The 17900-nt window shown below is 35.5% G+C and overlaps 1 protein-coding gene across 3 annotated transcripts in view; it reads left to right on the top strand.

Annotated features, from left to right (window-relative positions):
* NLGN1 (neuroligin 1) overlaps window positions 1-13249 on the top strand; it is a 398258-nt gene extending 385009 nt beyond the window's left edge. For 2 of the 3 annotated variants that reach the window (XM_075157384.1, XM_075157385.1), the window contains 3 exons: window positions 5636-5848; window positions 10452-11241; window positions 12243-13249. In XM_075157384.1, the coding sequence (XP_075013485.1) occupies window positions 5636-5848; window positions 10452-11241; window positions 12243-13065 (1826 nt within the window). In that variant the 3' untranslated portion in view covers window positions 13066-13249. The remainder of the gene's footprint in view (window positions 1-5635; window positions 5849-10451; window positions 11242-12242) is intronic. The other variant, XM_075157386.1, reaches the window with a different exon arrangement.
* Window positions 13250-17900: the final 4651 nt, after the last annotated feature.

The following is a 17900-nucleotide window of genomic DNA, read 5'->3' as shown; positions in this document are numbered from 1 at the left end:
CTCACGTATCTTAAACAGCCAGGAAAGATGCATAAAAATGTAGCATGATACTCTGCACATCTCATGGAGTTAAGCTAAAATCTTGCGCTTCGGAAATCATTAATCTTATTACTAATATGTATGTGGCAGAAAGCTAGAGAAACAGATGAATACTTTGCTAATGTTGCAACTACTTTTTTGTACATTAAATGAATTTGATACAAAACTCCTGATTGAGCAGCATTTTCAGACTTGCTTATCGGATTCTTGAGCAGAGGTATATCGCAGTTGTCTACGAAGGAATATTTTTCTTGCACTGAATAGTTTATATTCTCCTACATCTTCCTTATGGGAGTTCCTAGTCCTTTTAGTCACCTTACCCCTTATCCACTACTAAAATATGCTATTAATATTAGGATGTGCTGGTCAGCAAAGTGAGAAGCAGTATCCTCTGCTTCATGAATATCACATATACATTAATGTTCACAATGCTGCTGCCCACGTAATTCATTCAGATTAGTTAGCTGATGTGAATTCAAGAGAGATGTCTAAGATGAAAACAAATGTGCTCTTTAAGTTTTACCATATTGCTTAAAATTTGCTTACCTTGCTCACATTTCTAACTGAGTAGGTATAGTTTAAAGGGCAACTGAAATTTTTTGTAGATGGCAATTACTATTCAATATTAATAGAAGGTGTCATACTAAAGTCCTAACCAAGGAACTTGCAATCCAGAGGGAATATAAATTCTTCCCTCAAAATATGCCCTGTATTCTTCCACTATGCGTTGATGCGTTTACACTTGTACAATTTAACATTTGCTTTTAAAAAAAGAAAAGATGATATTTGACTGCATATGGAATTGTAACTGGAAACATAGCTAAATTATTATAACACATGTCTAAACAGGTGGGTAATATTAAAGTCGTAAGTGTTTCTGCTTTCAGTAACACAGCTTTTCGAAAAAACCCTTTAAGCATGTCAGACCAGTTTTTATAAACTCTTCTGTTTTATTTTTAGAGTAGCATTTGCTACTCTGTATTTTCTCACAGGCAGATATTTTTTTGTCCAGCAAGACACCCTTCCCCTTACTTTAAACCAGTCACGAACATGCTGGGTTATGAAACACTTATATGGACAGAACTCGTCAGAGGGAAGGTTTACTTCTCTCTTACGTATCCACCAGCCTGCGCCTAGTCTTTTACTGCATCATCGGGTTGTAGCAGTCCCTTACATTAGGAAAAAGTCTGTCTTGGCCTTCCCTTCTGCATTAATCCTTCCCTTCTGCATTAATTTGAATGTTCAAATTAGGCCAGAGCTTAAAATAATTCAATTTACTAAGGTTTTCAACAAAATATTTTAACTTTCCCAACTTTATTATTTTATTTATTCTTCAAAAATGCTGGAATCATATTAGAAAAAGATTTATCTGAGTGGCAAGCAGAAATCATTACCCAGGCGGATAAACCTATCATGCATTAAAATTTATCTTAACACAAAATACAGGGCCTGGTTGTGGCGCACACTGCCTATTTGTCTAATGGACATGTAACAGAGAAATAGTCCAAATGAGCTTAATAAATCTCTTTCTTAAACTCACAAAAGACCACATCCTCACTTCCATAATTCTATTAGAGTCTGCTCCTTTGGAGGAGATGAAGGAAGAGATAACCTCTCCATTCAGAATATAAAATAGCAATTGTTCAGCTGATGATTGGAATATTTCCAGTAGAAGGACTTAATTATGGAACAAAATTAGCTCAATCTGACCTTTTTAGAGAATAATGAAAAAATAAGGTTTTTTGCAAATGTCTTCCTGGAATAACTAAAATAAGGAATAATTTACTTAACTTTTTTTACAAGAGCAAAAGGTGGTAGCATATGATAGCGGCGTTCTTAGTGAGATGACAATCCAAGAATAACAAGACAGCATTTGCAGAAAAGGATAATATATTTTAATAGACTCGCTGATACAGTTTGAAAAACAGACAAGCTTTCAGACACACAAGCCCTTTTCAGCAAGAGCAGGTTCATCTCTGTGACTCAAAATTGCTAGCTTAATATCTAGATAGTAGTGTAATGATCGTGTCATAGAAATGCATAGAAATGTATGGTATGTATATTAATTACGTTCTGAAAGCTCCTCTTGGGATAAAGGCAAAACACAGCGTTGCAATCTCTATTTTATCTAAATGATAAATAGGAATAAAGTACTTGCACCCACAGACCTACAGACTGGATATGATGCTGTGCATTAAAGCATTTCTCTACAGGTGTTTAGTTAGATGAGTTTATCTGTATTGAGGCACTTCTCGCTAGGAAAAAATCTGGAAAGAAAAACCTCATCTGTTTTATCAGTCCTATATCTGATTTCATGACATTTTGAATGCTTCTAAGCCATGCTGATACTACTGCATACAAGAAAAAAGGCATGAACAGGTGGCGATATTAACAGGCTTCTTATGGTTCTGAAAAATGAGATAGAAATGTTTCATGTCATGAAAGTCAACATCAATAATCATCCATCTTGTGTAGATATGGAAGTCAGCCAATATGGTTCTTGCTGAGGAGGCGTGAGATATTTCTTTTGCATCGGAGCTGTTGCTCTGGACACAAGTCATAATTTGTCTAATATAGATGAATGAGGAGAATATTACTAATACTTCGGGGTTTTTTTCCTTTTTTCTTTTTTTTTTTTTTTTTTTTTTTTAAATAAACTGAAAGCTCCCCCTTCTGGCACATTTCCTGAACTGAATGCAAGGTTCCTGATGTCTACTTTAAGCAACAGGAGACATTTCCTCTTTTGCTCTCTTTTTAAGATCCTTTTCACACAGATTCTTTAAAACTAGTATATTTATAGTTTCCCAAGTGTTTCCCATTTCCCCACCAAGCTTCAGGGCTCGATGTGAACTCATTTAACAGCAAGGGATTGCCCTAAAGCTTTCCCTATAATTTTCATCTGTTGCTTTTCCAGGCAAAGACTTACTTGCTTTCCACGTTGCTGCATATTACACACAGTATGGAAAACAACTTTTTCAGAAAGTTTGAGTGCTAGCGTTAGTTTTCCTTCAGGGCGATCACTGTGTCTCAGCTATAACCCTACCATCTATTTTCCTAATAAGTGCCTTGGAATCACTTTGAGAAATTGACGGGGTCTTTTTGAGCCAATGCTGCAGCAATGCTGAGAGCAGATCCCATCCAGGCCCAGGGAATCTGCAAGCCAGGGAAAGGGGAAAAAGCAAAGCGGGACTTGTTTAGGGAGCAGTTTTGGTAACTGCTCTAAGTGCTCTCATCCCATTGCTGCCTGTGTTTCAAGGAAAGCCAGTGTCAATCGTTCCTCTAATCTCTTAAATCAGTGCAGTCACTTATGTGCTTAATATGATGAACTGATTTTCTCATTTTCTACATTCACTCATTTTCTACAGTCATATACTTACACAAAGAAGACTTTCCCAGCATGTGCAGGCACAGGATCCTGTAGTTCCCATAAATTCCTACATTTTAATTTTGTTACAGTCACTGGTACCATCCCTCAACTCCAAGCAGGCTGACAAAGGCAGTGAGACTGGTTAGGAAGCTTTCATTAGATTTGCTGTCATAGATTCAAAGACATCATCTCTCTGTGTCCTTAAAAAATATTTATGGGGGACAACGTTTTACTGGAGCGTGAAGACAGGAATGAATGCTTCTGCAGGAAGGATTATACCGGGGCCATCCTTTCACATAGGCATGCACACCAGCCCCTCTGGCCACACAGAAGAAAAAGAAAGAGAGTGAAGCAGAGTAAAATAACATCATATTCATCTCAACTCAGTACCGAGCTGTAATAGTAGAATGAGAATGAATTAATTATATTTATGCCTTCCTTTCTGGGCTTTCCTTGAATATCAAGGTGGTATTTTCTTTTATGGTAGTGATGCTACTTTGCTTTTTTAAGTAGTAGTTAAGTAGTAAATGTGGCAGGTTTTAGTTGTAGAATAGTGGTTATTTTAAAGTCTAGTATCAGAGTAACAATTTACTATGGCTACAGTGAATGAAGTATGCCCATTAGACTTGGTACATTAGGTCTGGAAGTGGGAGAATTGCTGGCCTGGCACCTTATCCCACTTTCCTGTTCCCTCTCCATGGTAACAAAAATCAGGATTGACCTACACAAACAAAGCTGCTCGCCCTAAACTCAGCATAGCCCAGCTATGGAGGCAGCGAGGCCAATTAGCTTTCGGTCCGGTTTACAGCAAAGAAGGTCTGTCAGTATAAATGTCTACATGTATGACAGAATACCAAATGTAAGCTTGCCGTTTGAAGTCAAATCATCATCATAATAAAGTAACAAATGACATGTTCATTATATACATGAATATAGATACACGCATGCACCTATCTGTACTCTTGTTAAACCCTTACTTTATATACATATACGCACACGTGTCTTTCTTCTTAGAAATGTCTCAAAAGCTGCTTTTATTGTCATAATGAAACAGTAGGACTCCTTTGAGAACCATTTGTCTGAAAAACTACTGTAAACTTCTTTTGAGTAGGCTGTTTGCACTCAAGAGAGTTAAATCAGTAGAACTTTGATGAGACTAGAAGACCCACTAATATCTAATTAATGTGGAAATAATTGTTGTAATGGTTGCATTTCTCTACAAAGCATGTACTGAAAAACAGTTACACTGTCGATTTAGTGAGCATTAAATCAGTTTGATATGCAAATGGAGGTGCTGGGCTACTTCATAATGCTGGTATTATTTCAACATTTGTTTATTAAGCTGAGAAAATTGGAAATGTGAACAAATGGGAATCAAAAGCAAAGCAATGTCTTTTATCAACAGAGACTTTCTTCAAAGTTTTTATTGTCCATTCTTAGAGTCAGTAGGCTCTAATGACGAGAGTAACAGCAATACTAAATACGAGGGTACTGCTGGGAGTAAAGCGTAAAACAGTCGTTCCTGCACCTGATGCGTTCTGCCGTTTTTCTTCCGGTATGAATGAAAGGGAGCAATTCTTGTGCTCTCCCCTGAGCTCTTATCTTTTTGATGTTAAGGGGTCATGGAAACAGCTTAAATTGTCTTTATCCATTTAATGTAGATTCAATTAACTCAGGTTAATGACTATGGGACAGAGCTCAGGGAGTTGAGAGCTGCTCACATTGTTGAACTCGGCTTGTGCTGTGACATAAGCTACATTTTTGGGGGGAGAAAAAAGGAAAAGATAGTATGTTGCTGGGACATAACCAAACACAGTCTACAGAGAAGTGTAACCGTTGCCTCTCATGGCTGCACCTAAGTACAGAAGTGCAATACACAGTTGACCAAATCACTTACAAAATGACTGCAGCATATCTGTTTGCTAAACCTTTACTCTTAAACTTAGTACAATTAACACAAAGTCTTTGGGAGTAATACGCTGTGACCTGTTAAGACTTAGATGAGTATTTTGCCTGGGATGTATCTTCATCTTTCCTACATTAATATATCATGGCCAAAAGAGTGAATACCAAATAATTTGTTTCAGGAAGAGTACAAAATTGCAAATTGTTGTCCAGTGAATATGGAAAATTAGGTAGTTGCATAATATTTAATAGCATCTACTTCTGAAATCTTACTTACTCAGAAGAGCACTTGCTAACCCTTTTTTTTTTCATTTACATTCACAGGATTTTTGAGCACTGGGGACCAAGCAGCAAAAGGAAACTATGGCCTCCTTGATCTAATTCAAGCTTTGCGATGGACTAGTGAAAATATTGGGTTCTTTGGTGGTGACCCATTAAGAATAACTGTTTTTGGATCTGGTGCAGGCGGTTCATGCGTCAATCTGTTGACTTTATCCCATTATTCTGAAGGTAACCGTTGGAGCAATTCAACCAAAGGTATTATGCAGGTTGCAAATTTTGACAATTTTGGTGTCTGCATGCCACCGCCATTAGTACTATGTGATGCTCTGTATATTCTCTTTGTTCCTATGAACTGTTGAGTTCAGCTGAATATTAAGCAAACTTTTTAAAGGCTCTGCAAGCCACCTTCTCCCTCAGCTCTTCTGTGCATGTTTAAATTTTGGGTCACTTTCTTCTTTTTCCTATGGAGCTTTGTAGAAACACTTTATAACAGACTTCTGAACAGCATTTTCTCGGTGCATCATTTTTGTCTCTTTTCTTTCCTACCTAAGGGTGTCCCTTTTTGGAAAACCAGTCAATCATGCTCACAGTAGATGAGGTCGTCTATATTCAGACAGTCATGAAAGGCATGTTTAGTTACTCATGAGGAGCAGAATTTAAAGAAAACTAAAATGACACAGTTTCTCTTTTCAGGCTCACAGCTGAAATGCTTAAAACTATTATTTTGTGTGAAAGAAACAAGTACCTAGTTCAGAAATCTTTTGTCTGAAACTGCATGAACTTCACTTGCTGTCATCTAATAAAAGAATGGTTGAATGTTTTGCATGCATGATCCAAAATTGTCAAAGCATCCAAGTTGCAAATGGATTTTCTTCTATATGTTTTTTCCTATTCCATAACTAACACCTTTTCTCTCTAGTTGAGGCAGACAGCAGGAAATTAAAAACATGCTGTTTGAGGCACCCAATTTTTTTTCCTATGATTTTTGCACCAGAGTTCCACAGTTTCTCTCATTTGCATGGCTATTGTTTATTGATCACATTACTTTTGTCTCACTGTTTTCACACATTTTTATCTGTATTGTTTAGTTTTACCAGGGACATCACACTGTGCCCTGTGCATACAATCCTCCACTAACTTATTTTGCTGTATCTCCATGGGGGACTAATTGGCCAGTCATAAAAAAATAATTCCACTGACATTAAAAGAGCTGCATTTACTCGAAGTCATGATGCAGAGCCCACTGAGGTGGGTGACACTCAGTGACAGAAGTGACAGATTCTTTAGATCAGGCCTTTACACTATTTTAAATGAGAGAAAAATATAGCTTTTACAAGAAAAGTCTAGTGGAAAATAGACTGTGGTTTAAATTTTAGTCTATTTCCAGAATTTGATTTTTAACGTAATCTTTTTTTCCATAACTACCTGCAGTTAAATAGGACATATTTATAAACTGGCCTATAAGAACGAGATGTAAGCATTACCTCATTACACTGTAATCTGAGGGTGACACTGCACCATCTTTTTTTATCAGAACTCACAAAAATAACTTTTGTCATAGAGGATTTAGCTTAAGGTTGAATGAGGAGACCTGGTTTATCCTCCCCTAACTCTTACTTGATCTTAATCTTGATCTTCTTGATGTAACATGATATTAATGCGAAATGCCACATTTACAATATCTGGACAGTCATGTGTTGCCTCTTATCCACAAATTTTACCCTGTCATTTTCTAACACATGGCCAGAATCCTGCCAGGAGCAGAATTTGTTTAGGGAAACTGATGTGGTAATTTGCCAACAGAGGAGATCAAAGGATTCGGGAGGGGATTGGAGAGGGCTTACAGATGTATACTTAAAATCCAATTGTAAAAGTAAATTTTTGAGGATTTCTTTTATAAGAAAGCAAAACCATGCTTTATTGAAATTTGGATTAAACAGAACAATGTGCCACACCCCCATGTATGTTATGTTTCATTTGGGGATGGTTAGACCTGCCATTAAAAAAAAGTATTAAAGTAAAAATTGGTCAGCTTCAAATAAGAAAAGTTATTTCAAGTTTTCAAACATTTTCAAATGTCTTATCATTTTCAAAAAAACTTTTGTTTCACGTTATTAACCAGTCTCTTTCATAAGCTGTAAATTCGGATGCTCTCTTTGCTTTCTTCATTTCCCTTTGAAAGGATCCCTTGGTAGTTGAGAGGATGCATTCAGCCTGTTTCAAGATGGTGCTGTTCAGAGTTGCCCATCTGCAAGTGAGCAGAAGAGCACCCATCTTTAGAAAGTGTTCTGAAAATGTAGATTAATATATGCAAATTATTATTATTTACTTTGGTGAGAGTGAACAGGAGTCACAAAATGATATGGTCCATTGAACATTTAGATCTTCTTTCCATCAGTCTGAAGCCCATAAGCTATAATAATCATACACATTATCAGATAAAAACGTAGTGCTCCATCCGGTGTAGTACCAATTTTTGCCAGGAATTATGTGACAGAATGAAAATAATTTTTCATACTATTGTTCATTTTTCACTAAATGGTTTGAGAGGAGGAATATTTCCATAAGCATTCTTCAGCAGAAGGAGGGATGTTTAGTTTCATTTCCTAAGATAACTTTATGGCCAGAGGACTTGACCACTTTTACTTAATCCAACATTTAATATTTATGTAGCACTTAGCAAACCATAGTGTTTATATCAGCATTTTCTTACACTTTCTGTCCTTGTTCAGAGATATTTAATAAAGCAATAAAAATAGATTTACACAATATGCAAAAAAGAAACATTATGAAGTATTATGAAATACATCGTTGTGAAAATTCAGTTTTGTCATTTAGTTACATTTATTACAATGCCTGGCTCCTCTGTGGTAATTCTACTGACTTTGAGCTGATTTATACTAGCTCAATATCTGACCTTGTAAACACACAAATATATTTTTACCTGCTTTATAACTCAAGTTCTTTCTTATTATTTACTCATATCTCGCAAGGGAATAATATCTTGGATACTACTTCTCATAAATTTAAGAAGAGGCTTGAGTTTACTTATTTCAGTCCCTATGCTTACCTGATTTTAAGACTTTTGGATTTGGACCTAATATAGTCTAGAATGATTTTAAAATTCCTCAGAAGCTTGTAAAATGTTTCCTGCCGGCAACTGATTCCAACTAACTTCTGAGTGTACAGGGTCTGGTACTGCAATAGAGGCTCTAAAAGCATGTCTCTGACTTGATTTAGAGGCTATGGAAGTTTTTATCAATAGAAATATGTTACTTATCAAAGTAAAAGCCATCTTTTGCATTATTGCAATAAAATTTTGAGGTAAACTGAGCACCTTAACTCCAGTTCCTTTAGGGGGAGTATTCAGCTATTCATCAAGCATTGGACAAAAGAATACATTCTTAGCAAAATTAAGTGAGTGAGGCCAGATGTCACTTCCAGTTCCTAAGCAACTACCAAAGCCAGTGGAATTACTCCAGGCACCTATCAGCATAAGTAAAACCAAATTTTGACTCATATATCTTAAATCAACATAACTTACATATACTATAGACCATTTTGTATTACCCACAGTGATTATAGGAGGTAGGGTCCAGGATAAAGTATTTTCCAGTAATTAGTGCAAAAGATGTGCTTCTGAAACGAGCCAGATGCATTTCCATGAAAATGCAAAAGGTCACAGTTATCTAAATACACTCTACGTTTCTGACATGAGAGATGAGCATTATTTTGTGCAAGGTTCAGACTCCAAATGTCTTTCAGAACCCGAACTGCCATCCCCAAAGGGAGCAGGAAAAGGCAAAGCCCCAAACAAAGGACGCACAAGAAGTATTGGAACAAGGGTGGAGTTTTGATTGCATTAAAGTCAATAGCAAAAAAATTGGATTGATTCATTGACTACAAGGGGGTCAGGCTTTCATGCATGATATGCTCAAAACTGCTCACAGAAGGGAGAGGAAAACGTCAATTTAAACATATTTTGTTATTTCTATGAGTAGAATTCCTGGTCCAGAGTGCTAGTTAAATCAGCATAAATTCAAATTAATTGCACTGAAGTGTTTGGGATTTGCTACAAGTTTATATGCAGTGCCAGATCATAGTCTCTCTCTCCCCTAAATGAATACCTGAACATATGTTTAAATCTCTGAATTACAAAGCCTAAATAGTGTAAAATATATCATTTCCCTTTTTATGTAAGTGTGATCGCTATAAACCTTCATTAAAAAAACTCTTTACAAGAAAGGATATTGACTCTTAGACACTTATAAATTTAATAGCTGCCTAGTACCTTCTCATGTATTACTCCAGAATATAAACTTTTGCTATGATATACAATTCAAAAACACTGCACCTCTCAAACCAAGTTGAATCCCAATCAAAACATAAAAGAGCAGTATATGAGGTTTATTTAACACATAGTTGTATGCATGCATGCTGCTGATGGCTTGAACAGTACCCAGAAATTCAATCCATTTCAGAGACTTGTTGGCTTTGCCTCCAACCTATAAATTGCTTTAACTTTAGGAATTTCTTTCAAGCTAATAGTGTTATCCTACATAAAGTAATGCCACTTCTTTTTCTTCCTGAGTTTCTTTTGAAAATCTGTTCCTCAGCTGGACTACATTGAGGTAGAATCATTTGCTTCAATTTCTGCGCATATTGCATTTATTTTGTATGCATTACCTGTAGGTACAATGACAGTCAGATCTCACCATCTTGTGTATTTAAGTACTATTAAGATTCAAGTATCTCTTCTGTTAAAGTTTTCTATTGTTTCAAAGAACCACTTTGAATCTTTCAAGTATGTAGCTGTTTCAAGGTCACTTCAGTAGTTTTTAAATATTTCTCCCCACAGGACTTTTTCAAAGAGCAATAGCTCAAAGCGGAACAGCTCTCTCCAGCTGGGCAGTTAGTTTTCAGCCTGCAAAATACGCCAGGATGTTGGCTACAAAAGTTGGTTGCAACATGTCAGACACTGTAGAATTGGTAGAATGTCTACAGAAGAAGCCTTATAGAGAACTTGTCGACCAGGACATTCAACCAGCAAGATACCATATAGCCTTTGGACCAGTAATTGATGGTGATGTGATACCAGATGATCCTCAGATATTGATGGAACAAGGAGAATTCCTCAATTATGACATCATGTTGGGAGTTAACCAAGGGGAAGGGCTAAAATTTGTTGAAAATATTGTGGATAGCGAAGATGGCATATCAGCTAGTGATTTTGACTTTGCAGTTTCCAATTTTGTCGATAACTTATATGGATACCCTGAAGGCAAAGATATATTGAGGGAAACTATTAAATTTATGTACACGGACTGGGCAGATCGACACAATCCTGAGACCAGAAGGAAAACGCTGCTGGCTTTGTTTACTGATCACCAGTGGGTTGCACCAGCAGTGGCTACAGCAGATCTTCACTCAAATTTTGGATCGCCTACATATTTCTATGCCTTCTACCATCATTGCCAGACAGATCAGGTACCTGCATGGGCAGATGCAGCCCATGGAGATGAGGTTCCTTACGTACTAGGAATCCCCATGATTGGTCCTACTGAATTATTTCCTTGTAATTTCTCCAAAAATGATGTCATGCTAAGTGCGGTGGTGATGACGTACTGGACAAACTTTGCAAAAACTGGGTGAGTACCAGATGATGAATAATCTTGTATACAAACTCAGGATATAATGATGTGGTGCTTTCCCTTGGTTATCTCCCTTGGGAATGTCTCTGTACTTGTAGGATGAATAAGAGATTAAGAATTGGGTTGAATATTTATGTTTATTGTAATGTCCCTCAGCTCACTTATACATTCTAGCAAAAAGAGGGAAAAAATATCTTTGCGAACACTCTGCATGAAGAAATTAAAAAAATACTTGTACACAAAAATAATTAAGGGATCCCCAGAAAAGTGCAAAACTAAGCATTTAACATATGTGTAGAGTTAAAAATGGTTATATTAGCAACTGACTTTACTCCAGCGCTGATAATATTTTCATCCCATGAGACAGAAAATTACATAAATATTGCATCAAATATAATACAACTTATTTTAATAATGTATTTTGTTTTAAATTGACACTTCTGACCATAAAATATGTGACTTTAAACTTGAAAAGTTTTGTTATTTTCATTAATTCTTCTTTCACTGGTAGTTCAAAACACTTTTCTACCTTTGGCCATTGGACTCTTAAGTCGCTACGTGTTATACTGAGTTATGCCCTGCCATGGTCTTTCGCCTCTGGAAGGCCACAGATAACTGCATATGAACTGAAATGCTGAGCTTTATGAGCTTTATGTTACTAAAAAAGAAAAGCAAAGCTTCATGTCCTCTCACACTGGTCTCTCATAGACATTTGTCTGCATTACCACACTGCTGGCAATCTGTCCTCAGCAGTAGAAGATTTCAGTGTGAGAGATACTAGCATTTTGGGGAACTAGGGAAGTTGCTGAAGTCTATGTAAAAGAAGGGTTCGTTTGCATAATGCTGTTTCTAATCAAGATTATTAAGGCCTCTAATTTTAGGAAATAGCATTCTGCTCTGTCCAAAGGCAGATTTAAACATTAAGCATAAAATTGTAATTATGTTAATTTTATAATTCCTTTTGAAACACTTTGTAACATTGGAGATTTTTTTTTCAGTGACCCAAATCAACCAGTGCCGCAAGATACAAAATTCATCCATACAAAACCAAATCGTTTTGAAGAAGTAGCATGGACCAGATATTCTCAGAAAGACCAACTGTATCTTCACATTGGATTAAAACCACGAGTTAAAGAACATTACAGGGCCAATAAAGTGAACCTTTGGTTGGAACTAGTACCTCATCTGCACAATCTTAACGACATTTCACAGTATACCTCTACCACAACTAAAGTGCCATCAACTGATAATACTTTCAGACCAACAAGGAAAAATTCTGTTTCTGTTACTTCAGCCTTTCCTACAGCCAAACAAGATGATCCCAAACAACAACCAAGCCCATTTTCAGTGGATCAAAGGGACTATTCAACAGAATTGAGTGTTACTATTGCAGTTGGTGCATCTTTGCTGTTCCTGAACATTTTGGCTTTTGCAGCATTGTACTACAAAAAAGACAAGCGGAGACATGATGTTCATAGGAGATGTAGCCCACAACGTACTACTACCAATGATCTTACCCATGCACAAGAAGAGGAGATAATGTCCCTCCAAATGAAGCACACTGACTTGGATCATGAATGTGAGTCCATCCATCCACATGAGGTGGTTCTTAGGACCGCCTGTCCCCCAGACTACACGCTAGCTATGAGAAGGTCTCCTGATGATATTCCCTTAATGACACCCAACACCATCACAATGATTCCCAACACTATACCAGGGATTCAACCCCTACACACATTCAATACATTTACTGGAGGACAGAACAATACTCTGCCCCATCCTCATCCCCACCCCCATTCACACTCAACAACCAGGGTATAGCCAGACAAGACGAAACAAACTTTATTTTTTGATGGATTTCAGTAGGTGATATTACTGAAGATTACTTGGCTTTCAACCTACAAGACTCTTACTATTTAAATATGGAGGAATATTATGTGAATATACATATCAAGAACTTTTGGGGTTTTGAAAAAAATGAATTGTACATATATCAAATGAACTTAAGAAACAAACAAAGAAAAGAAAAAACAAAAAAACCCAACTGTTTGCAATTGCTTGAAGCAGTTGTCCTGAATGATACTTTTTCATTCACATTCAAGTATTAATTTTTTGAAGATTTAAGTTACATAATGGAATTAGGCATGTGCAACACAAACAGGAAAGAACTATGACTGAAAATTTTAAAAACCTATAAATATGCACAAGGGACACACTAATGGAATGTCAGATAATTTTCACCAATTTTTATTTGGACCTGTTTTCTTGTGTAGACCATATTTACATATTTGAATAAGTACACAAAGCACCAATGCTGTTGAGGCCTTAGAAAGGGGCTCATGCTGAAATCTGCCAGTCAAAGAAGTTTTACAGCCTGGCAGGTACAACATTATCACATAAGTGCTGTCAGTATAAAAGGTGTGGGAATAAAGGAAACTGGATATTTTTAGCACGATGTGCATGATAATTTATATGCTTGGTGGCTGTGCTGCTGATTAAGCCGTAATTAAAATTCTTCTCATCCCATTGGAGTTTTTAATAGAAGCTTTCTCCATCAATTGGCACAACCTAAAGAAGTTTTTTAAAGGGGCAAAAGTAATTACAGTAAAATATTTCACGGTAGCTTCAGAAATAGAAGGAATTGCAACAGTTCTTAAAGGTACTTATGGCATTCTAGGTATACAGTGGTGAACCCTCGCTGGTATGAATCCCAGACAAAAAAATCTGTATTATTAATGTTCTTTTTCCTTTCCACCTAAATAATTTCTAACTTTAACATAACTATAACTTTAATGGAGTCTCCTTTGATGAAGGATTTATAATTTGCTGTGATTTAGTTACAATATATTCAGTTCAAATTGGTAAGGTAAAGTGTGTCCAAAAATTTAATTGCAATGATATTTTGCAATATAAAAATGCCCCAATATTACCGCTCTGATTACACCTTTCAGTTCATTGTTTCAACTCATGTTGCATGTTACAAAGTTTACCTATAATACTTTAATATAAAGTTAATTCCCTTTTTGCTATACATTAGCTTTGCCATTCAAATGAATTCTCTAGACCAGATGGCAACAGTGTAGAAAAGGAGGGTATGTAAGAACGGGGAGAGAGCCAACAACTGGAAATTTTAAAATCTGAATACTACATATGTTTGTGTGATTTGAAATGAATGTTCTAAAATCACAAGAAATTTTTCATTCCCCTGTTGCTTTCCAGTAATTATATACCATGGTCCTTTCAAAATGTTTGTATATGTAATCAGATGTACATTTATATAAAAGAAATAATTGAGATGGACTTAAGAGCACATCCCTGATAAATACTTTCTCTCTTACCTGTACTATATTTCTATTAGACTAAAGTTATGTGATTTTTTTTTACATTTTTTCAAATTACTAGCAATTTTGATAGTTTGTAAGATAATGCGAAGAACTTTCTCTGACAAACTAACTGCAGTAACAGAAACATTTCTTTTCAGTTACTCTTTTTCAAGAATGAAAGCTTATTACACACAAAAATTGTATACTACTTGATGGAAAATTACTTTGTACTTCTTGGCCATATTACTGGTCACTGAGTGAAATAAAGATAATCTGGATAACGAATATTATTCCAATGCTAAGAGACCTGATCTTTGCTCATTAAAGAGCTAAAATGTTTATTGCTGTTTTGTCATTTTTTAATGAAGTAATGGTAACTGTCTCAAATAAAGAGTAATATCTTAAGACCAGTCTGGTTTTTGAAGACATGAACATGCCTTCTACAACTAATACAACTGCATATTTATGGGCCAGTCCCACCTACAACCTTTTCTTACAGAAATACTGACATTGTGACTGTACGATGTCTTAGTATTACACGTAACTCTCCCCTAGTTTTCAGGAATAAGTTAAAAATGCAAATATCAACACTAAAAAAAAGCCAAGGAACAGGCCTACTTGAAATAAATCTGCAGTATTCCATGACAGGAAAAAAAATCACCTGAGTTTTATTTGGGTGATTGAACTTTCATAAATGATTGCTAGGAAGTTCAAAGCATGTTTGCTAACATCAAGCACAAACGTTAAAACTGAAGCTGAAAGCAAAATAAAGTACTGCAATTTCAGTCACTTTATTTAGCCATTTAAAAAAAAAAAAAAAAAGAAATCCATGTATTTAATTAGTGCTTGTTACAGTCCCCAGTTTTAAATTAAGCTCCTTTGGTAGAAGCATAAAAAATAGTCTTCAAAATCCAGGGCGGTCTGTGTGCAATTTCTGCCTGATGTGGTTGTGCTTTTAGACTGTGACCTGCCAATGTAAACCAATAAAAAGAATTGTCTGCCATCTGATAATTATTGTTTAATAGGAAGATTGTATTTTGCTATGTTGATGAAACAAAACAAAAAAATACAAAAATATTGATGGCCATAAAACAAGATATTCATGAAATATGATTTTATGTGCTTTTCTTAACTTTATCACAACCAAAATAACTTTCTACTATAGTTTATTTGTGGCCATATATCTATATATCTCTATATATACAGTATCTGGTAATTGTTTACTTTTATTAGTTACAAAATAAATGATTTAGGTAAACCAAGCATGACACTACACTTTATTTCTGTCAGCCAACAGTATTTAAAATGTGAAAGATGAAGGCAACACCACAAATTTTATCACTCCTGTTTGAAAAAAAAAAGTCCATTCCTGTGATGCAGATACTGTGAATGATATTTTAGTGGCTACTTTATAATTACATTACAGCAGCTGGCTTTCCAAAAGTAAGATGGTGTCCCACGTTTTAACACAACATTAAGAAAGACCGAGAGATGTTTTAAAGCTGAAACAAAATAAAGATATAGGAAATGGTTTTGGAATATCTTCATTATGCTTCATGGAATATAAGTTTGTTCTTTTAAAAATATTTATCTGTTTGATTTGTTTTCCATGGTAGCCTACAAGAAAGCAAAACTGAGTGTGATATTTTATTTCTTGTATCATCCTTGGACCACATTTCCAATAAAATTAGGATATCAGTCAGTCTTTGGAAGTTCAGTAAAAATATAAAAAGCCTGCATTTATTGCTTTCACACTTTTGTAAATATGTTTGCAGACCTTTTTAAGAAAATGTATTCTACCATTTTGAGAAAAAGATAACAATGGAATCATTGTCTCGTTTATCTATTAAAATTACAGGCAATATAATGTGCTGTGCTGACATTTCTAGGAGAAATAAAGCAGATAAAAATGCATTTCGCTCAATGGTATCTCAGTTGGTTATACGTGGTATCCTCCACCCACTGAAGACTTGCAAGGCATGGATGAACTACCTGAATATAATGTTCCATAGGAAAACGTAGTTGTTGTTTTCGTTGTCTGTACTAAACATGGATTCCTATGTCACAAGACTTTAATTATTGGAAATTTTCGTTATTGAAACACCCTGAAAACCAGATGAATAGAGATGTCTAACAAATAAACATGTTACAACTTTAAAGACATCACTGCAGAGAAAATGCTGGAAATTTCTGTTGCCAACTTCACTAAGAGATGAAACAGCTGAATTCATAGGAAGCTGTCAAACATCACAGTATTCCTTTGATGTTTGTAAGTTGTTGTTTTTTTCCTGTGGTGCTAGTTTAAAATATTGGCCTTTTTCCCCCCCTTTTTTCTAGTAATGAACTGTTACAGATGATCGCTTTTTAATGTAAGCGAACATTTAGATAATTTAATTATTATTGTGAAAATGTGCTCCCGAATAAATTAGATTAATGGGAAATTCCCTGCAGAGGTTTTGTTATTTTTCATTCAAAGCTCTTGTCAAAATATCTGTTGCAGCAGTTCTGCCTTTTTTTCAGTCTGTGAGCTAAGGGACTTTCTCTAAATAACATTAAAAATCTCTTTTTCTATTTGAAATAATAACACTATAATATTAAAATGTCCTTCTGAGGCCTCCAAATAAATATGAACAATTTGAAACATGGCGAACGGACTTTTATGCTAAACATTCTAATTTGATTTAATTCTGGCACATCAATACATTTGTATGCAGACTAGAAATTAGCGGCATTTGATAAGGTGTTCAAGAGAACTACGCAGCAGTATCAATGAGTTCACCACCAGCCATGCGCAAAGTCCCCTTTCTCTTAGGTTCTGTTAATGTTATTGTATAATTGATTTCTTATTTACAGATTCAGTAAAAACTTAACTTTGTGAAATGGGAAATGGTTAGAACAAGGTAATGAACTTTATCTGGTGAAAAATGTTTAGAAGAAAATGTTGAGAAACACCCAGGAAGCAGATTTTTACGTGCAACCTGGCTTCATTCCTTTTGTTGATATTTTCGTTCTCAGTAATTCATACACATGCGAAACTGTCATTTCATTAATAAGCTTTAGTTGCTAAAAGGAATTTAAGTATTCTATGTAAATAGGGGACTAAAGCCTATTCTGAGTTTAGTTTCCCTTGCTATTGGGATGAATGAAAAACCTCACAGAAGTGCAACAAATTTGTACAAGTAATTTTCATACAGTATCTTGAAATTCTTTTTTTCATTTTAAGATAAAAGTACCATCACAGCAGTAAGAGCCGTGTATTTGTTTGTCACAGAAAATGCTTTCTTGTATACATATATATGCATCTTTCTCTCCATGTGCGTACCCACATGCACT

The sequence above is a fragment of the Calonectris borealis genome, chromosome 9 (genome assembly GCF_964195595.1).
Source record: "Calonectris borealis chromosome 9, bCalBor7.hap1.2, whole genome shotgun sequence".
Lineage (NCBI taxonomy): Eukaryota > Metazoa > Chordata > Aves > Procellariiformes > Procellariidae > Calonectris > Calonectris borealis.
This window is presented reverse-complemented; position numbering and strand designations above follow the sequence as displayed.